The sequence below is a fragment of the Neolamprologus multifasciatus genome, chromosome 19 (genome assembly GCF_963576455.1).
Source record: "Neolamprologus multifasciatus chromosome 19, fNeoMul1.2, whole genome shotgun sequence".
NCBI lineage: Eukaryota > Metazoa > Chordata > Actinopteri > Cichliformes > Cichlidae > Neolamprologus > Neolamprologus multifasciatus.
In genome coordinates this window covers 16,113,578-16,136,606 of record NC_140457.1, presented here as the reverse complement: position 1 = coordinate 16,136,606, position 23,029 = coordinate 16,113,578, and the positions used below count along the sequence as shown (strand labels likewise).

The 23,029-nt window shown below is 40.8% G+C and overlaps 1 protein-coding gene across 4 annotated transcripts in view; it reads right to left on the bottom strand.

Moving 5' to 3' along the window:
* Nucleotides 1-23,029, bottom strand: part of rcan3 (regulator of calcineurin 3) — a 45,030-nt gene that overhangs the window by 5,159 nt on the left and 16,842 nt on the right. For 3 of the 4 annotated variants that reach the window (XM_085142631.1, XM_085142632.1, XM_085142630.1), the window contains 2 exons: nt 2,669-2,842; nt 1,644-1,815 (listed from right to left, as the gene is read on the bottom strand). In XM_085142631.1, the coding sequence (XP_084998757.1) occupies nt 1,644-1,815; nt 2,669-2,842 (346 nt within the window). Of the gene's footprint in view, nt 1-1,643; nt 1,816-2,668; nt 2,843-19,763; nt 22,632-23,029 lie in introns of those variants that run through there. The other variant, XM_085142633.1, reaches the window with a different exon arrangement.

The window sequence follows — 23,029 nt, the reverse complement described above, 5'->3', positions numbered from 1 at the left end:
TGAGCTAATCTGATGTTGGATGGCAGGATGTGACGCGCAGAACAAAGCAGTTTCTTGAAGCCTCGTGTTGCTATGGTAAAAGCAGAACATGTCAAAATGGTCCTCCGAACTGGACTGCGTGTGTGTAATTGTGCGTGCGAGGACGTGGCAAGTTTAATCATCAGTTTTGGTGATAATAAATGGCGCTCGGGTTGTTTTTTCCACTTCATCAGCATGATCGCATCCACATATGCAAGCATGGAAAGACGCTGTGGAAATGGCACACCTTCTTGTGCGTGTTAGGTGACATTTTCTAAAGGCTGCGGCGATCTGATATCTTGCTGACAAGGCAGACAGAGATGCAGGTGTTTACTTGCCAGTCTAACTGTGGTGGTTTGTGCTGCCTCATTTAGACTGGTTCCTCTTTCATATTGCCATGCCACTCTATATGCAACCAGGTACAAAATCTCCAGGGCAAAGTGAAACCTGAATGATATCCAATTGTTATCATTTACACTATGTGTGTAAGAAATAAAATCTTCCGACATTAGTCTGATATGAGTGGATGGTTTAAAACAGGAAGGTATTTAGCATTTGTGGTAGCTCCGTGCAGGCTGGGCATGCATGCCAACACTCAAGTAGTCTGCTGCCAGTTTAACTGAGCTAACTTTAGTTCTGAGAGCCTCTAGAACTCTGTTTAAACTTAGAATAACAAGGATGCAATTGTTGATCTGCATAGACATGGAAAGAATGAAACAGCATTGTTCTTGAGGTGGGGAGGAACGTGATTGTAAGATTAGCTGCTACAACTATTTCCACACTGGATGTTTTGTTTTTCCTGGGTGGCATTGATGAATGTTAACTTGGCTAGACTAAATGGAAAGCAGAGCAGATTCACTCGGGCAGGTTCTATAAACTATTGCCATTGGTTTACCATCCTCCCTTAATGACTCCTCCTAAATCCCTGAAATAAGTAATGATGAATTGAAATAAATCGTCCCTGCAGGACTTTCTAATCCTAGTTTAATACTGCAGATAGAAAAAAAATACACACAGACGTTCACCACCTCCAAAAATCCACTTATGGTTTCTATGAAGGGATTTGGTCATTAGTCAGTGTATGTTATGCAAAATCATTTGAATCCACTGCTTCTTTCATTGTATATGTACTGACAATGACCCTTGATGCTGATGTATCATAGCTCGAACAATGGATTTGATTCGTGGGATTCAGTCTGGCGTTTCCTTTTTTATGCTTCTCTGCAAAAAACCACAGCAGCAGGAAGTTCTTCGCTGAGATCACTAAGAAAGACAGATTTTTAAATGGCACAGCATTCTTTAAATGTACTTCTGAACAAATACTTCAGACGCTATTCAGAGGTGACTAACGCGCCGCAGTAAAAGTCAAGATTAAAAGAGTTATAATTCAAAAATGTTCCATTTCCTTTTGTCACGATTGCTTCCCAGATAAATATCCTTTCCACATCGCCCCCCTGAGGTGCATGAAATAATTTCCTGCTTTTTTTCACCTTTACTGTTCGGAGACGAACGATTCAAAGGAGATTTTTTCATACATTTGTTGCACACCATTTTCCCTGTGTTATGCCTGTTGTAGGCACCGAGTACCAACATAGAGCACGAGCGTGTTGAAGTTGAGTACTGACCGGGTCCGAGCTTGGCTACGGCGCACAGCAGGTCGTAGTTGATGACGGGCGTGGCGTCTTCGCTCGGGCTCCAGCCCACAGGCGGCGAGGCAGGGGGCGAGATCAGAAACTGTTTGACTGGCTGGGGAGGGGCCAAATATGACTTATCAATGTCCTCGTCACCATTCTGGATCTATTGGAGAGAAGATGATAGCTGATGAAACGGCTGTTCTCTTAATTCATACACAAGTCTCATCTCGCTGGTTATATGCACAGGATAAACTGAAGTTTCAGTCAGAAGCTCTGTCTTCAAGTCTCTAATAACAGGCTTTTTCCAGTGAATGGATTTCAGCATTTTGATACCTGTCAATTGCTGTAATTACAATACCTACATGTGGCATCTGTCAAGCTGTAAAATCCTTAACCCTCTTACATCAAAGTACTAAAAAGTGCAGCAGGGGTCATGACTGATGATGTATTCGCGATAAGGAGAGTTTCAGTTGGAGTCGCAGTGACTTGTATTTTTTCCAGGAAGCACAACTTTGATGGAATCTTGACTAAAACTGAGCTAAACTGGGTGTTTTGGACTTGCTACACATTAATTTATAGCTATTTAAATGTGATTGAAATACAATTTATACAGTATGCAACCTGTAAAATTCATCCTTCAACCTCTCTCTTCCCGACAACTGCATAGAGACACACAGCTACAGTGTAGTGGGTGGGTGGGGAATCAAGAACTGTGTTCTTGTGCTCAATCATGTAACAGATGAGTTGACAGGAAGGCTCATAGGTTCAGGAAGCAGTCAGGTGTGGCTCAGAGATGCAAACAACACTAAAAGATGGATTAAAAAGAGAAATTGAAAGAATTTGGGAGGAGATTGTGTACCATGCTCTTTCTCCGAGTTTGTTTTTCTGTGTGTTGCTGTGCACACACATTGCACTGTGCCCTTACTCTCTATGTAAATAAGCAGTGCTTTGCCTCAGATCCTCCATCTCCCAGGCCCCCTTCCTGCCCTTTCCCAGACCCCTCAGCTGACACTTACTTGAGCAAAGTAGAGTTTAAGCTTCTTGCCGTTGAACTCGGACTCATGTAGCTCAATGCGTGCGCGGGCTGCTGCCTCTGGGGTGCTGAAGTTGATCCGGACTCTCCGGAAGCTTTTGAACATTTGGAAAGTCGCCTGTTCATCGTAGATCCTAAACAATGCCTCGAACCTCTCCTGCACAAGATAAAAAAGGTAAAAATGTACAAGTCTGATGAGAGATCGAGGCTATTGTTGAGCATGTTACGTGTATGCTGACAACCTGCTGATACTGTGAAATACAGCAACCATTTAAAAACCCAAATAGACTAAACAAGTCACATTTTTTCCATAAACACTTAAAACCATGTTTTCTTAGTTAACATTTATTCACTGACAAACCACGGCAATAGTATTTACACAGCAATATGCTTGACTAGAGGCAAATCTTCTGAGTCAGTGTCATCATCTTTCACTTAATGATCATCAAAATTGGATTAAAAACTGTTGTTTATTGTTCTCTATTTCTTTTGTGTGCAATTACTCAAGATGAACTATGTTCTCTGAGCACTATTTTCTCAAAAGCTAGATAACATCAAATATCTCAAATACATCAAAATAAGATATTTGAGAACACTACGCTAGAAACTCGTGTGACTAAGTGCTCTGCGTCCAGCTCTGTCATTTTCCAGCACTCTTCTCTGCTGTTGTCTCTCTTTTCGTTTTTAATCCTTATGTAATTTTCTGCTTCTTGAACTATATGTCGATTATACATTCCCATATCCCCCGTCCCCCCCCCCCCCCCCCCCCCCCCCCCGTCCCCCTCCCCCCCATCAGGCCTCTCCACGGGCACCAAATTGGCCTCCTCAACTGTAAACTCAATCAAGCAGCTCAGCAGGAGGGCAAAAAAAGAAAGTAGGAGGCTACCAGGGGAGCTCGTTTCTGAATAATCAGTAGTGCTACTCTTTGAATCCTTCCAACAATGACTATCAAACAAGACCATCTTTTGAGAACGAAGAAGGATGATCGACTGAATGTGGTCTTCTGCCAGTACAGGTTCAGAGGGCCTTTACATCTTTAATGTAGTTCTTGTTGTGCTCAACTTGGGTAATGCGGCCATTACAAAAACATTTCTACTTAATACTTAAAGAGTTAAAGTTAATGCAAAGACATAGTTAAGTATGTGGATATGGCCGTCTGCTTTTACTTTAATCAAGTGTCTTAAGAGCCACGTGTTTGCAATCAGTGGTGCCAATGTCTACTGGCAAACGCTGCTCTCAAGTCAGCGCCCATTTCCGTTATTGTCTGACAGATTTTTATCTGAGCTGAATTTTTCTTCTGTCAGTGGAAGCTAGAAACTAAAATAGTCCCACAGCACTTTCCTTGTTGAGCTGACACAGCAGCTATCACCAGGATGGAAAAGGTGAGCGTTACCTGAAGGAATACAGGCAGCATGTCGGCTGTGAGATCTGCCTCTGTACATTAGTGACACCTAAGTGACAGGATACACCTATAATCTGCACACTCAGCACACTGAGATGAGTTCTGGGCTCTCTCTGCGTGTCGTTTCAGCCCTGAGTCTTATTGGAGAACACTTGCCAGAATCTGGCACATATTCATCTGGCCGTGTTTGACATTTAACGCAAAAATCGTAACACTTCCACACTGTATGTAATCAAACTACGAGCAACACATAAAAGTCTGGGTATCATAAATTAAAGTCAAGCTACAAACACAGCACTGACATGCTAAAATGTCCATATTCATATAAAAAAGAACTGTTTTCATTCATTTTTATTCAGTTTTTTCGGTCTAAAAAAGCTGTTTTTAAATAAAATATCTTTTTAATATAACGCAAGACACAAACATCTGAACATCTGGATCAAGATACTGAAACTGACTCTAATCATTGTCTGTGAAGGTTCTCAGTCATCCAGGTCATCATTGTCTAAGGTGACACCTACCTAATCACATATGTGATTAGGCAGATGATCACCAGGGGGTCCTTTGTCCCTCTTTGGGGGGAAACTCCCACTGGGTTTAAATCTGGGACTCTCTACCATTTGACCCTTAGAACTGAAGAAGCTTCTCGGATGAGAGGTGAAACGTCTTCAAGCAACTTAAAGAAGTCCAGACGCTTTTCTTTCCAAGCTCCTTAGACTGACTTAAATCATTGGCATTTCTACCTAAATGATCGATTAATTACTAAGTGACTAACCAGTTCACAGTAAAGTAAACACTTAATAATGATTAGTAAAGCCATCATGCATTTGTATTAATATATAGCTGCTATATCTCAGTGCCTTGTTTTTTTGTTGACATGGTAAATATATATGATTTATAATACGGGCCTCTCTGTAGAGAAATCACATAATCACACTATCTGACACATGCATAGCTCTAAATGATTCAGCAAGCTGTCAGCTGCCATCATGCTGCAGTGTGCTGTTCACTGTGGTCAAACAATTTGGAGGAAAATAAAAAAGAAGATTAGCACTTTTACTCCTAATCCTCCCCCCTTTCCCCTCTTGTTTTATTTTCACGTCTTCTCCCCATGTAAGTGCATCAGGTCTTCTGTTGCTGAACACCTCTGGGTAGCTGGCTTAACATCAGAAGTGACTTCACCTACAGGCCATGTGATACCATTTTTAGTCAGATTTGGACTTCTCCATACAAGGTGCATACTTAAGACGCTAGGAAAAGAGGTCATGTTAGGAATGTGTGAATATTTTGACTCCTTTTAAGTAAAACTTAGCAATTAAAATGCAAAAATCCCTCAAAGCCAGAGGAGATTGAAGAGCATGCTTATCGCTAAATATAATGGGAGAGCTGGGAGTTAAGTATGTTGATTTAATATGAATGCTCTACGCTCAAAGTTGTGCATAAATAGCGGGAGAAGCAACATGTCAAATGTTACTTCTCATATTACATATTGCATCAGAGAGGGTACATAGTAATCCTAATAACAGAGATTTATAAATCCATCTGTCTCTTGTGAGCCACTCAGTTTTACATAAGTGAAATACTAAAACCTAATTACAGAGGCCTAGGGAAAATGTGTTTTCCCTGAATTTCTGATGAATGATGCAGGCAAAGAGGCATAAAACCCTCCTAGTGATAGCTCTGGATGCTATCAGATTGCTGCAGTTGCCCATAGTTTGCATAGTATGCTGCAATAAGTCTACAGTGCTGGGGGTTGATGCATTGTGTGATTCTTCTTCAGTTGTGTTTATACACCTGTCTGCACTTAATTATTAGTTATTATTAAACTCTGGCTCTCTTCCACATCATGTCTTTGTCCTGTCTTGCTTCCTTCACCCCCAACCACGGATTGCCCTCCCTGAGTCGGGTCCTGCTGAACGTTTCGTCCTGTTAAAAGGGAGTTTTTCCTTCCCACTGTCACCAAAGTGCTTGCTCATAGGGGGTCATAATTGTTGAGGTTTTCTCTGTTTTCTGTTTTGTATTGTAGGGTCTTTACCTTACAACGTAAAGAGGCTTGAGGCAAATGTTGTGATTTGGCCCTATATAAATAAAACTGAATTGAGTTGTCTGTGAAGGTTCTCAGTCCTCCAAGTCATCGTAGCCTAAAGAGCTTTAAAAGAAAAGCGTCTGGACTACTTTAGATTTCTTGAAGATGTTTCACCTTTCATCCGAGAAGCTTCTTCAGTTCTAAAAGCAACTGGTAGAGAGTCCCAGATTTTAAACCCTAGTGGAGTGTCCCCAAGAGGGTCATGGACCCCCCTATTGATCCTCTGATTAATCACACAAACCAAGGTGTGAAAATGGGTGTGGGTCACAATCAGCCAAGGTTTCAGGTGAACCCATTGTGAAACCTAGCCCAACCCTATCACGTGATTTACTGAGGTCAGACGGCCCAGGCTGTGAGTGGGCGTTAAGGCTTCTGGGAAGGGATCTCAACACTGGATTATAAATGGCAAAATTGAAGTGAACTGAGTTGAATCCTTAGCAACCAGTTGCTACTGGGTCACTGATCGGCCTCTAGGGCTGTATGACTGAGGCCTAAATGGTCTCACCTTTTTAATTTGTTAAATTTTGTTTTCAGGTTCCTTAATATTTGCATGTGAGCACAACAGATTTTGTTTTAAATTTGAATTTTATATTTAATAAATGAACAATGAGCCAGTTAAAATCCACATGGACCGGCTTTTGTGGTCACTTTAGACGAGCAAAATAACCTTCAAACGTAACTTGTTACTAAACTGTTTACAGCCTACACTATGGAAAGCATGTTAGGAAACAGCTGCTTACACATTCAGCAGGTGTAAAACAAAATTAGCATTCACTTGAAGTTTTTTCTTCCCTCAAGACAAATGCTTGAGGGAAGCATTTGTTCAGTACAATTTACTAGCTTCTTCTTAACTCTGTTTTCCTATTACTGATCAGATGGTGTACATTTGGTTTATCTGAGCTAAAAAGGAAAAGACGCTGGTGAGCATGCTCGCACTAAATTAAGATATTAACGATGCAGTGACTAAAATGAAAAGACTGAAGCAGTCACCTTAAAAAAGCTTTCAAGCGTCATATAGCTAAAGGAAATTGACTGAAGACAGACTCATGAGTCACAGTTGGTGTTTATCATAAGAGACACGTTTGTTGGTTATGAGTAAACTGGGGGTGGGAGGTTGGTAGCATTTGTATTGCAAGATCTTGATTTACATTTCAGAGCATTTTACATCAGTCTATTGTTTGTTACAGTTGCTCCTGATTTTGGTGTAATTGTGACTTGAGTATAACAACAAAGACACTTGTTGAACCTCTCTGTAGAGCCCGCTTCAGCCCTTATTCACACTGTGAATTTTCCATGAGCCTTGGCCAGCTTCTATGACTCAGATGTCATCAAAACTCCATGTGTAAAACTGATAAGATAAGTCATTTACATACACAGAGGCACACACACATACACCCACACACACAGTTGTGACTTCCTTAACTCAAATTGATGTTTTGGCATGTGCAAAGACGTGGGAAAGCTCTGAGATCATGTTCCATAATAGCAGGCAATGTTTGTTTTACACCACCATATGCCAGCGCTGATAAACCCACGACTGATTGGTGCGTAACAAGTGAGCGTGCTGATCACTAATTTATGTGGCCTCTATGCGCAAACATGCTAAAGGAATGAGAGGAGGAAGACGAGGGGAAACGAGGAAGAAGAGAGGGGTTGTTGAGTTACATGTGGCTGAAAAGTGCCCTGCTCATCTGCCATCGCAATGTTCCTTGTGGTGACCTACTCCCTTTGTTCCCTTGTGTAGTGTGTGTGTGTGAGAGAGATACAGAGAGCAATTGAGCAAGCCTGTGGGTGATGTAGACAAAGCGTTCATGATTCTTCACTGTGTTTCCACAGCTGTAGGTACCCACACAAATACAATATGCCTACTATACACTCACGCACAGGGAAGTCTGCATAATAAAATAATTGGGCAGCGCCATTCGTCTCTAAGCACAGCTGAAGGACGACCGCTTTTAACCGCACAAAATCCTACCAGTACTCTGTGTACTGTGAGAGCCCGAAGGACAACAGGTGAGGGAGAAGAAGCGAACAGCACGTCCTGTTTTTCATTCTCAACACAGAAGATTAAAAAAAACAACAACCTTCACACCTCCAAAAAACAAACAAACCTGAAAATAAGAACAAGCTGGATACTGAATTGCTTCAGAACATAAAATTTGCTGCTGTTTATAATAAGGCTGTTGCTCATGGGAGAATTCCAGTGTGTGTAGAGTGGAGAGTCTTTGGTGTAGACCGCACATTTCTCCATGTCACCTTTGTGTAACACCCGAGCTATAGCTCCACGAGCCGGATTCCCTTACTTTCCTGTCTTTGATTTTGCTTCTGCCCAGTTGTTGCGTAACAGAGCTAGTCTGTCACAACATTCAAGCTAAACCTGTCATGGTCCTCGTTTTTTGGACCCTGAGTTACGAGTTTCTGAACTTATTTGTCAAGTATTTTCCGTTTGGCTTTTAGTTTGTTTGCATATATTTTCTTTTTTAATCTTTAGCCCAGGGGTGTCAAACATAAGGCCCACAGACCAGAACCGGCCCTGCAAGGACTCCAAACAGGCCTACTGGACAACTTTGAAAATTGGAAGGACTGCACAGAAATTTACCTTTTAACTGTATTTTCATGTTTTACTGCTTTTTCTATTGAAAGAGGCCTCCATCCCCCAATTGCCATTCACACTACACAAAAAATAATTAACTAATAGTGATTATCCACAGTAAAAAATAAAATAATCAAACATTTTCTGTGAATTTATGAACATTTTTTTTATAATTGTGTTATAGCACAGTCTTCATGGACTTCATTTTGAAGGTCATTATCAGGTTATGCATTTTTAATGATGGCAACCTCTTAACTTAATAGAGGTTGCCATTAAATGAATAGTGCCTTCATTTCAACATTTTTGACGGAACAATTGCCATCTTTACGACCTCCACATGTGCATGCAAGTGTGCTGGACAACTCGCAGATTTATTTGCAAGTAAGTATTTTATTGTATAATTGCATGATCTTAGTTTTTACTTGTTTTCACTAAAAAGCTATAGATATTATTTTAATCTGAATTTTATTTCCTCATACATATAAATGATTTCATGCTTCCAGCAGCAAGACAGCCCTTAAAAATACACTTGAAAAGGTCCTCTTGAATGCTTCTACTAGTATAAAGTGGGAAAATGGAAATTAGCTTTTACATATGATTGCATTCTTGCATTACGTAATTTTAACCATAAGTAGCATACACATAAAAAGATCTGCAATCAAAAACAGCAGTTCAGGAACTGTCTGTGGAGGCAGGCACAACTGCAAACTAGCACAAAAGACACCAACATAAAAAGACACTAAGCTTGCTAGTAAGCTGCAACCTCTCTTGCAGTTTCTCCAGGGCCTTCCTTTCAGAAGCTTCCTCCTTGTAGGGTAGTTATGCTCCTGACTGTAAAGGGAAGGCTGTCATCGCAGTGGCAAAAGGACATAACTGTGTGCATGCTCACAGCAGCAAGCTCACGGTCTTGACACACAACCACACTTAAAAAAAAAAAGATCAGACAGCATAGGGATGAGGTGTGCAAGTTTACTGGGAAATGTCAACATGGTTTTTGGTGGCAGAACAAAAGAAAGTAGTGATTTAAAGAGCATTGCTTAGAGAAACAGGAAGCTGGTTAGAGAAAAAAAAATCCACAGGATCTACTTCACACCTTCTCTACCTAATGAACTGGTCAAGTATCAGATGACTGTGACTTGAAGTGTTTTCCCGTCTTATGTAAAAGGGAGATTAAGTTTCTTTAATATGTAAACAGCACTAACGCTCAGCAGACCTGCAGGTTCTTCCTGTTCTTACTGACGGATAAACGATTTCAGACACACTGGACAAATGCTGGAATGTATTCTCAGCAAGCTATGTTCAAATTGCGATGTTTTCACAAAAGCGCCTACACGCTGTCACTTTTTATTGTTGTGTTTGTCAGCTCATTGTGTTTATAGAGTTACATAAGGTCCATTTATTTAGCTGTTAGTTTGCTGTCACTGCCGGGAACCAGCGAGTAGCATCATCTGCAACACAGCTACACGTTCCATTATTTCTTTGATGATGCCTGAAAATGCATCACGCACGCACAAATATAATTAATTATTTCAAAATAATAGGTAATGCAGAAAAGGCATTTAATATTCATCTGTAGCAATTTTGGACCTTTAATAGTTTGTCATTTTTTCAGGAAAAAGGACAAATAAAATTACAATAACAGCATTTAAATTAAGGGTTATTTGGATTGATGCTTGACCAGAAACCGTTTCTCAGGATTCTTCAGATAGACAATAATGGTTGAGAAAATAATAGAGTAGCATAACTATAACAACCCTGGTTGGAGGGTAAGTTAAACTAACACAGAATAATAAAAACTAAAATGAAAGAGGATTTGGTTAAATTTAACACTAGCCTTAGACAACTTTAGGTTTAGGTGAAAAATGTCGTTTCAGTTCAAATTCACCCTTTCACAATGTTAAAAATGCACATTAGCAGGCCCACGCGCCCCATTTCCAACACGTTTATCTGAGATTTCCTTGATTTAAATTGACTGACTGGGCCACAATGCTCCATTTTTATCTGGTTTCCCATTTAATCCTGTACAGTATTTCAATCACCCTGGCACTCAGAGCACAATCCATGACTGTAATCCACAAGCTTGTTCAGTTCCATGTTGAATTACACCATTTGGCGTTTTGGATCAAAATGAAAAGATTAACCAAACCTAATTGGGACGTGAAGAAGGGTTTGGTTTTTTTTCCCCTTCCTTTGGGGAATTACTCAGCTTTCTCTGCGACACGTGCCGAGCTTTAACACAGTCTAATCCAGACCCTCACGCTTGAATTGGATTTGGGTGAAAACCAACAAACTAGGCCACAGAGCTTCTGGGTGAGTGGGGGATGGTGTTACACTAAAAGTAGATAATGCTGGAATAATTAAGAAAATTAATTTCTTAACTGTGTAGACCATCGTTTTTAATTACTGTCCTCCCTAAAGGACCAAACTGGAACCAGTGTAATGAGGACGAACGAGGAAGGAAGATCTGATTGTAGAGATAACATACGGAGCTGGACAAAAAATAACTGTACCTGTTCCAGTATACTTTCTCTAATAGCTTTCCAGTTGAATATGTATTATATTTAAAATATAGAAGACCCTTCAAGTGGCGGATATTAGAGAAATCACAGTAAAAAAAATTAAAAATAAAATAAAAACTCAAGTTACAAAGAGGATTTCTTGAGTTTTCTAGCTTTTTAAGTTTCATTTATTGTGCAGGACCACTAACATCCATTATCTACTCCTCATATAGCGTCTAAATAAAGGGAAATTATTTATTACACCTCGTTAGTCACCTTTTTTTCCACCTCAGATTACTGATAATTGTTCGAGCTATGTTCACATTAGTATTAAAGTAAAGGCAGGACTTTGAAAATCTTCTAACTTCAATGAAACATCTGTACACTACATAATAGTTTATCTATTTGGCATGAATAAAAAACTGAAAGTCAATAACTCATATGGCTTGGAAGTGACTTTATTAAACGTAGATTCTAATTGTATATATCCGCTAAATTTTACCACCACTTTTTTCCAGCTTCTTTGAGAAATTTAGTTAACTGGCAATCTGAGAACCCATCTGCTATTATCTGATGACTTTACCTGTGGGGATAACTGCCAACATTTGCAGCTTCCATTGTATACAGCAAAAATCATTTGCCACGGTTTCCTGATCTTTCTTTACAATGGAAGAGACATTTTTAAAAGCTTCAGATATTAGCCAGGGGGTTTTGAGACTGCATTTTGTAAAAATGCTACCTCTGTTTTACTCTTACCAGAGACTACTTACTCAAGCTTGATCCATTAATCCTATAAGCAAACTACAAACAGAAACAAGAAGCCTTACAGAAGCAAAAAAAAACAAACCCTTTATGTTCAGACACGTTCAGATACATATCTATCTATCTATGATAGATAGATAGATAGATAAAAAATATACATATATATCTATAGATATATATGTACATCTATCTATATGTATCTATATGTATATCTAAGTTACTGTCTTCCTTCTCTCACCCCAACCGGTCACGGCAGATGGCCGCCCCTCCCTGAGCCTGGTTCTGCCGGAGGTTACTTCCTGTTAAAAGGGAGTTTTTCCTTCCCACTGTCGCCAAAGTGCTTGCTCATAGGGGGTCATATGATTATTGGGTTTTTCTCTGTATGTATTATTGTAGGGTCTACCTTACAATATAAAGTGCTTCGAGGCGACTTGTTGAGTTGTGTACAAATAAAATTGAATTGAATTGAAGTTCAGCTCAACACAGCTTCATTGGCATAAATAGTTCAATAAACTGCATAAAGAAATACCTCATATATTAACTGTTTAAATATTTACAAGCAATGCGATCAACATCAATTAATTTTCTGTCTAGTATTGTTTTATATGCTTTTTGGAGATGGTGCAGGTGTGCAAACTAGTGCTCCCCCAAAAGAGCCAAAATCCAACACATAACATAAATTACTGAACTTCAATAAATTAGTGAAACTTAAAAGAGTGTGTTTAATATATAAAGTCTTACACTCCCTTGCTCCACCACCACTAAAGCAGATCGTTAGGCATAAAGAAAGCCCACACAGGACCACTCGAGCTACAACCAGAGGAGACTTGTTTATACCCCACAGACGGACAGCATTTGGGCAGAATGTCCTTTCTGTCCAGCGTGGCCATCTGTAGAACAGTCTTCCCCAATCCATTAGAGAATGCTCGACATTCAACTTGTTTAAGGCACAGGTTAAAAACTGGCTATGGACAAATCAAGTGTGTGATCATGTATAAGTTGTATAGTTTTAATGTTTTATTTGGGAATAGAATGGTGTGTATGTGTGAGTTTGGTGATGGAGTTTTTATTATAAATGAATTATGAATTTTTTATGAACTATCATGTCTATTTTTTAATGTTTTATGGACAACAGATGGAAATTAGCCTTTGGCTATAATCTGTCATGTTTACATTCATGTAATTTATTTTACATTTATGTTCATTAACATGCACGGTCCTAAATAAATAAATAAATAAACACCAGAGAGTTTCCAAAAACCAACGTAAAAGCCCTGAACTGAAACATAAAGTACTTGAGTATTTTACAATACGCTTGTAACATGCCGCATACAAATTATAACTCGAGTGTTTTATAAGGTGCTCAGTGGTTTCTGTTGGCTGTTATGGCTACATTCAGCCTGGAGGTTAGGGGTTAGTGTTTTAGCAATATAAAACATTGTAAGCTACTGTTAGCTTGTGACTACTTAGGATTAGGTAATGTGTCAGAGAAAAAAAAATCAGACTCAGTATCACTGGATAAACTCCGGATAAAGATTGTGCGTGTGTGTTTGTGTGTGTGCAGTGACCTGTACCAACATAGGGAATCACAGCTTTCCTCAAATCAGCCATTAACATTAGCATAGCAGCAAATCCTGAGTATTACAAAACAATGAGAACAATCTGTGATTAACAGCTTTGTCTTAATTGTGACGGCTCTGAAAACACTGGGAAGGCATGTGAATGGGCCAAGTGTTATACAGGTGAATAAATACCTTGAGCAATGAGCTGAATTGACAGGGCCCAATGCTGCAGTGCTATGCTGCCACTGCCAAGGGCACAACGTGTCCATGACAGGGAGCTAGAAATCAGTTTATAGCACAGGGAGACTCATTAATCCTATTACCACCAACGTGGTCATTACGGGTTTTTTTAAAACGATTTTTTATCGAAGCTGGAGCTTTTCCTCTTCAGCTCCATTTAGGCAGAACACACAGATGGTGATACAAGCACACGCATACAATTTCTAGCTGGCTCACACGCAGATCCGTACGCTTTTAAGGTGACGATAATCCAGAGAGTTACACAACATTACATAAGGTGGCTAAAAGATGCCACACCAACAGTCCTTAACTCAGGCCGCAGAGTACAGACAAATGAGCTCACCACTCTCGCTTCCTACTGCTCACTCTTGCATTTTACCCTCTTTCAACATCTCTGGTGGCAATCAGTGCATTACTCTGTGGTGATACAGCATCTCTAGTGATGATTAAGCAGTGTAGAAACAAAGGCAAGAGCATGCTGCACAGTTACATCACCATGTTTTGTTGCAGAAATATTATGGACAGTGATTCAAAATGGTAAAAGCATGACCCTAGATGAATCACATAAATACCAATGTACTTTTAATTCCTTATGAATTGCTCTGAAACAGGAGAGAAACTTTCATGGCCCAACAGTTTACAATGACATGTCAAATTCCTTATATTAAGACACCGAAAGTCCCAAAACTCCACAGTGTTTGATTTACTGGTCTCAGCAGATGGCTGCTCCTCCTTGAGACTGGTTCTACCGGAAGCTTCTTCCTGTTAACAGGGAGTTCTTCCTTCCCTCTGTCACCAACTTCTTCCTCAAAGACCGTTGTTTGATTGTTGAGGTTTTCTTTTTACTATTGTAGGGTCTTTGCCTTACAATATAAGTTCCCTTGAGGCCACTGTTGCTGTAATTTGGCGTTATATAACTAAAAGCAAAATTGCACAAAAAGAAAAATGTACTTGCTTTTAGAAACTGAGACTCATAAGTGTGTTTATTTTATGATATACAATTGAATGCATAATCTATTAATCTATCTGCTGCATATGGATAAACACACAGCTCTATACTTAATATGATTAGTTTTTGCCCTTAGCTTTCACAGTGCAGCGTATACTCCATAGACTGCAGGGTATGTAAAACTCTTGCTGTGTTTTTCCTTAGTAATTGGCTTGATGTTGCTTTTTCGGTCCCTTGCATTCTCACAGCCATTTTTCTGAGACAGGAAATCTAATTGGAAATTCTGACAAGAAAATTATGTTCCACAACAACCTTCAATAACAAAGACCAGTCACTGCATGATGCCGTTTCCGCACTCTTTGTCCTCGGTAAGTAAATTGGGAGCCCCTACATTCCATTGCAAGACCTTTTTTATTTTGCATCTAATCTTATCACACAGTCATGTCATCTTGGCTACATGGTAACCAGACACCCAAGCCAGGAGCATGTCCTTTGTTCTACGTCACCCTAACGGACACAGCACTAACCTTTAGCTGACACCTGAGCTCGAGCACTTATCTAGGGTTTCAGGCAAATGTGAATGCCGCCTGCCTCGTGCCCAGAGTGGGGGGAACAGGCACACCTGAGCCCACTGCTCAGACCCAGGATCGCTCAACCCTGCCAATATGCAGATCTAGTTTCCTACCAGCACAGAAAATGATACTGCCGATGTCTACATCCATTCTGCCTTCCCTACCCTACCCTCCTGTTGCTTCTCTGCCTCTTGCCTTACACAAACACCTGGTCAGGCAGCATCACAACAATGTTTTTAAATGTGAGTCTAAGATAACATGAACGCTCAAATCGAATGCATGGTTATTCGGTATGCACTAAGAGCTCTGTCAGTGGTATTTCCCTAGAATATTAAAACAAAAGGCCAAATGTCTAAGTGGGACTGATACGTGTATATTTTGATCTTTGCTCCGCTATATTGTACATAAGGCCTATATAAAAAAAACTCCACACTCACCCTTCGGTCAATCTTTACCCTTCAAGCTCAGGTCCTCTACCAGAGGCCTGGGACGGACACACACACACACACACACACACACACCTACACACACACACACACACACACACACACACACACACACATATATACATATATAGTTAGGGTTTAAGCAAAGGATAGAAAATATCTCTATATAAAACTATGGTCTAGTATATTGCTTTTTACCTTCCTGTGCTGTTTATATGCTTAAAATAAACTTCCTAAATGAAGCGCGATGACAACATGTTATGTAACGTAGCACATTAAAAAAAGACAGCGGGAAAGAATGAAAACATCACAGACGTCAGCAAAATCACTCTTCAGTTTTGCTGAACAACAAAAGCGCAGATTAGTCATCAGATCTCGTCTCCTTCCTCATAACCAGCACAGTTTCTGCAACAGCAAAGTGTGAGAACAGACGCAGGGAAGTGAGAGACAGGCAGAAAGACAGACAGTCGACAGGACAAATGGAAAGTGACCCAGGTGGATGGAGAATTCTCCCAGTGTCCTCTGCGAGGCGCTGTTTGTGTTTGCTGACAGAGATGTTTGTCTGTAGGTCTGCGAGTCCGCTGACTCACTGTTGTGGTTGGAGTGTGTGAGTGTGTCAGTGTTACTAGAGTCTTCTGTGTGGGGGAAATCAGGCATAAGTCGAAAATAGCTGTACTTGGTGGCTTGCAGTGTAGCCTCTGTGTGCTGTTTTCATGATGAGGCGGGTCTGACTGTCGGGCGAACCGATGGAGCTGTAAGTGTGAAGAGGTCATGATGTCAAAATGCTGTTTTCTCCAGCAACACTGATGTGTTAAACGTATCATAAAGATACTTTCGGCTGCTCCCTTACTCACAAGGGGTCGCCTCAGTGGGTAGCTCGGCATGTTCGATTTGCCAGATTTCTACATACCCTTCCTGACACGACCCAACAGGGATTTGTGTCTTCTCCTGGGATCAAAGTGGACATCTTTTGGTTGTTAGGCAAATGTGTAAAGCACTACATAGACATTATAATTAACCTACATTAGCAGGTCGACAGGCGCGCATTATCTATTTACACCTATATGAAAGTGCAAGTGGATATTTAAAAAAAAAAATTACATGAAAGTGTCAACATCAAATCAAGCATGCATGGTAACTGTAACTTCAAAGGCAAGCTTTGTCCTAAAATACACTCACAGCATGCCAAAACATGCTACGACCTTCAAAATGTGTCCCGTGCTGTCATCTGCTTATGCTGGTACATTCTGCAGGTAATGACATGAGGTGTGCATGCAGTCAACCTGCACCTCCGGCCTTGCCGAACTTCACATCAACAGTCCTTTTGTTTAATCTAAAATGGATCCCAAGCACTTTCTGGAAAAAACAGAGCCTTCTACGCCATCAGCCTTCCCTTTATTATGACAACAACCTACCCTGTGCGTAGCCTCTCAGTCTGTCTCATTAATGATGTAATCAGCAAAGACCCGAGCCGTGGCGTTTTCAACCATGTCAAAGCACTCACTTGTTTTTCTTCATGTTCCCCTTTCAAACACCAACACTGCTTAATCTTTCCTTGACGGGTCTATAAATAGCATCAATCCACTTAAGTTCACCCAAAGTGCTTTGCAACAAAACAGCATTCCGATTATTATCTGTCATCTACAGATTTAGGCATAGTAATAAAAACATGGGCCCCAGACAGGCTCAGATCTGGTTAAATGATAATAAAAAAAACAAAACAAGAATAGACTGACGGGGAGGTGGGCTCAATCTGAGTGTGCTCCCCACGTGCCCATCTTTAATCTGCCCTCTTCTTCTGTGCTCTCCATCACTCTCAGTGCACTAGAAACCAGGATTACTAGTGTTCTTTGTGCTATTCATTCCTCTGTCTGCTGTTTTAATTGTGCACATACCCCCTTTTCTTTGGCGGAGTCTGTGAGAGGTGGGCTGATAAGAGCGGTTTGACAGGAAGGTTTAGTGAAGACTGTCCTCCGATCAGCCTGGCCTGCCCCTGTCTGTGTCAAGCCTGTCAGAGGAGGACGGACGATCTAAAGGAGCAGCAGGTTTTAATGAAGGTTTTTCACAGCGAAAGAAATGACACAATCAACCCTAGACTCCCCTTGAAACACACAATCATGAACTGTACAATAAATTAAGAGACATTAAGTCACGGGTGAGTCAAAATCCTAAATAATCAACACTGTAGAGGTTCCACGGTGAAGCTCGTCAGTCGTTTTTCTTACTCTAACATCCCCTACGGAAATTTGAATCTCCTATAATTGGAGAACAACTGCAGGGTGATACATTGGTGTCTTTCACCTTGGCTGGTCTGCAGTGGTTTAGAAACTGTCAGACCTGGGAGCAATCACAGCAGCTGCCTGGCTAGCTAGGGGCCACAGACCATAGGATGAGTCAGTTGTCAACAGGGACTGTTTTTTTGTGTTACATATTTACAGCATAAAACAGGAGCAAACAAGCACAACAGCATCATTAAGAAATGGAAATGAAACTTCAACAATCCATCTATGTACATGTTACTGGAATAGCTTGGGAAGGTTAGTGATAAACATTAAACGGCTAATAAATAAATGAACGAATAAAAAAATTAATGGTCTATAAGCTGGGTGTGGTGACTGAGATTTGAGCTTCTGTAGGGTAGAAAATTAGCCTATATCACCAGAGCACAACAGCACTTAAGTGTGAGAACCACAGAGGGATTATTTTGAGTTTGTAGGCCAGATAAGTCCTTATACCGCCAGGCTGCACTACAGCCCCTTATACTGCTACTTTATTTTGAATTCCTTCACCCTTTTCGTATTTCAGTCATTTTTGGTGATGAGTCAGATCAGACAAGCAGACATGCAGGCAGCAGGTGAGGGAATATATTCTGACATGGAATTTCCAAAGGGTTTAGCGGGTGAGCCAGGCTTTGGCCGACCATCTGCATAGCCTTTTAAGCCTCAAACTTGGCATGTTGTGGTGCCAAAGGTGGGGTCCTGAAGCTCATTTTGAACTCATCTGATTGCAACTGCTTTCCTGACCGACAGTCTATCAAATACCTGTATCTGATGTGTTCCAAGGCAGGGGTGGGCAGCTGATTTTTCCTAAGGGCCCAACTAAGAAACTGGAGCTGTTATGGAGTGCCACGCCACAACAGAACTGAGCAGAACTGACTTCAGCTTAGTATTAATTATATCTCTCTATTAGAGTATTGGTGCATACCTCCACAACTGTCCCAGTGTTTCACATGGGAAAAACACTGCCATAGGGGGTGCAATACTGAATTTACAGTGACACAAATGTACTCAAAGGCAAATCTAATTGTAACTATTACCCCCCCCCCCCCCCATTATCATTTCCTAGGGCATCAATTTCAATCACATATACCAGGATTTTTTTATGCCACTGCATGTTTATTCATGTTCACCAAGTTTTTTGTTTATTTGTTTTTTTCGGCATCACGTTTAACCTGGTGTACCTGCAATGCTGTTGTAAGGCCAGATATAAAACGGGGGGGGGGGGGGGGGGGGGGGTGTTACAAGACAGCCTGTTCGCCACTGCGTCTAAACATCGCCTCGCTTATTTCCATACATGTGTCTTGCATGGACAATCCACTTCATCACACCCCATTCCAATATCGCCTTGCGAGCCTCATCTTATAATTGCCGTCTATCTGAAGCCTGACACACACACTGACACATACACAATGATTCCTTAGAAAAAACATTCGTGCATTTTCCAGCAATTTTTGCAATTCATTCAGCGTCAATCACTGCGGCGTGCACGCGCGGCGCGTGCGTCTCCCCGAGATGCGGCTCCCATTGATAAAAATCCTCGTCTGAGGAAGGGCTGCATTCAACGTCACCCAAGACATTCATGCGCTTCTACAGGGGCAGCATGCAGTCGCCCCGAGCAAACACTGCTGCACAACCACACCGCAAAAAGCAGGCTTCATTTCAACGTGCATTTTTATGGGTGAACCGTACCTGCATTTTATCTGATGTAAACACCTCAATATCTACTTCGCAGGCGATGATGGTCACCATCTCCAGTTTCATATTTATCGATGGCATTCCCTTGCGTGTTTTGGGTTTTTAAAAAAATTAGTAAAAGTCTTTCTCTTCCACTCTAGCAGGGCACAGAAAACGCAGATATCTGTCGCTTTTTTCTCCAGGAAGCTGCGGTTAAGTCCGGCGGACTGTTCTGGATGGTTTCTTTTTTAATCGGCTGCGAGAGGCGAGGCTGGACTCCTCGCTGCACTTAAGCGCTGCTGTGAGTGATGCTGCAGCAACTGCACAAACTCTCTCCGTCTCTCTCTCTCTCTCTCTCTGGCTCCTGCCCTCCCCGCTCCTGGCTCCACATTGACGTCATTACCATCCTCACGTTCGTCTTGTTTTACGCCACTGTAGAGCTTGACGAACTACGCAGGGCGCACTGCAGAATTCACCGGCCGGTTTATTCCGCTTTTGTTGCATTTTATTTTTTATAACAATTGTCTTTTGTGTTCGCGGGGTTGAGGGAGAAAAATGTGTCACAACCCTCTTTGAAAAAAAAAAATCAGTCCATGTTTACGTCAAACAACACCAGCATCAGAGTCACACAGACCAACCCATTCATTAAGAAGAAAGTCTTGTTTACCCCTGATGTCTTTGTGATATACTGACAACAAATATGGGGTTGACAATGAGAGCAGAAGCTGTATAAGCACCAGTTCAAGTGCAGCATGAGAGATCTTCAACTGTACCGTTACGGTTCATTTCTTCAGGGAGTCAGAGAGGAGATAAGACAAAATATCATCTTACAATAAAAGCGAGGAGCTGATTCAACATTACCTTTCCAGAAACAGACATCAAGTTAATTCATTACATCTCAGATCACAAGGTTATAGTCAGTATACTGGAGCGTGGAGGTGTATGGTTTGGACTTTCTGCTGAATATTCTCTTAATCCACAGCATCCTTTTTAGTCCAGCATGATTTCTAGCAGTATCAAGTTACACAAGGCTCACAGCTACATGTCTTTGTTTATTATAAAGTTCTTATGCGACCTGCTCCGGGACTACAGATGTAAATTAGCAGTTTTGCTATAATGTTTGCACCTTATATTTCTGGTATATTGGTGTCTATTAACATGTGCTGTCACTGTTATGAATACAATCCTTGTGAAATCAACTGTTAAAGTGCAATCCTATACAAGCTGTGTTTGTGTAGTTCTTCTGCCCAACACAGCACATTACATACACTCTGATTACTGGCTTACCATCAGCGCTGTGAATGAAAAATATGTTTTCCGCTGAAGGCATCCGCTGCTTTATTTTTTGCCTTGTCAAGCCACAATTGCATAACCACGGATGTCAGTTGTTTGCTGACTTCAGTTGACATGGTCTGTGACTTCATGAGAATAGGAATATACAGACAAACAACAAGCCTAAAAGCCCATCATGCCGATGTCTGTCTGCATGCTGTTAACAGATATACCTTATTTTGTCAGCATTTCAATGCCTCAAAAACTTTTTAAGAACTTTTCAGTTACTGGTTTGTACTTTAGTGGTACTGTGGCTCTTTATGACTCACAATAAAGCAGCTGATGAAGCTGGTGATACTGCCACAGCTCCTTGATTATACTGATAGACTGAGTTTCCATTCCACTTGAAGACCAATCATTTTCCAGATTCCACAGACATTATGCCATTGCGTAAAATGCTAACGCACCGTGTCTTCTTTCCATCACTCAGATCATCTGTCTCTCCAGCACTCCATTTCATAATAATAATTGTCTAACCAGCCGAGACAACAAAGTCCCTATAAGCCATTAATATTAAGGCTCTGGGCCGTGAGGGCTATTTCTGTCTGTGTGTGTCAGGCATTGTCCACACTGAGCAGACGGAGAACATGAGAAAGATATTTATGGATGACTGTGACATTCCTCCAGCAGACAGTGTCAGTCACTCGGTCTGGAAAAATTCCCCTGTAAAAGCCACAAAACACAACATATCAGACACAGTAACATGTTGACCTTCATCTGTTGAGATTGAAACTGTTTTAGTCTTTCAAGTCATGGCAGCACGAGCAGGCAGTGCTGGTGATGATACCTGACAGGTTTAGATGTTACATCAAAAGCACTCCCACAGCTCATTAATCACACGCAGAGGAGTGATAAAGCGGCACACGTATGTCGTCTTTTCTTTTGAACCAGCTCTGTTTACTTGAATTTAATGTAGTCTAAGTTTGCCAGAGGTTGTGATCATTTATTTATGCCCTCTTGGAAAATTCTCTTTTCACTTTCCCCTATTTACAAAGCTTTGGGTCAAAGCTGAAAAAAAGTAAGTTTCACTTCTTGTTAACAGAAAGATCAGCAAAGCAAATGTTTGCAGATAAACAGAGATTAGGTCCTTTCTGCCTGGAACTAATCAATTATTACTTTTGGAATATTGTAAATACTGTAAAACAGTATATTATACCATGTGGCACTGCAAATTTACCACTTACACCATGTAGCACACATGCTGGTGATAACCAACCTGCATGTGAGTCTGGGGCTACTTCTGTAAATCCATGCACATCTCTGTACTGTAGGAGGAAGCTGGAGTACCCACAACCACATTTCTGCAGAGACAGGCACCCAGCCAGGCCTTAAATTCAAACCCAGGATCTTCTAGCTGAACCACAGTTACTTACTGTCCAAAGTGGACAAGCAGAAACAAATGAATAGATGGTTATATTTACAATGATGCACTGAGGACGACAGATAAAAAAGGGGATCTGACACTCCACATTGGAATGATAACACATTACATTTCAGGTACCACCGCAAACTCCCCCTTTAGCTTTGGCCAGAAGTTCAGATTATTAATAATATGAACTAAATATATATATATATATATATATATATATATATATATATATATATATATATATATATATATATATATATATAATAGGGATTTGATTTAAAAGTATGTCCAAAAATTTATGTTTAAGAAGAAAATGTACAGAATTAGGTCTGTTAAATTAAAAATAAGGACTAAAGGCAGTAAAGAATGGTGCTAAATCAGAGCTAAATAATTAGTTCACATGAATGTCGTGGGTGGGTCAAGGTTAAAGGAGCGCTGCTGTGGCCACTGGCATCAACAAGCCGTACAGACCACTGCATGTGTTGTTTTCAGCTACCGGAGCGCAGCTTCCTTTGATCTGTTTTGTCGCAGCTGATAAGTAGGATGGATCGCCGCGGATGATGAAGCACTTTTCTTCCTC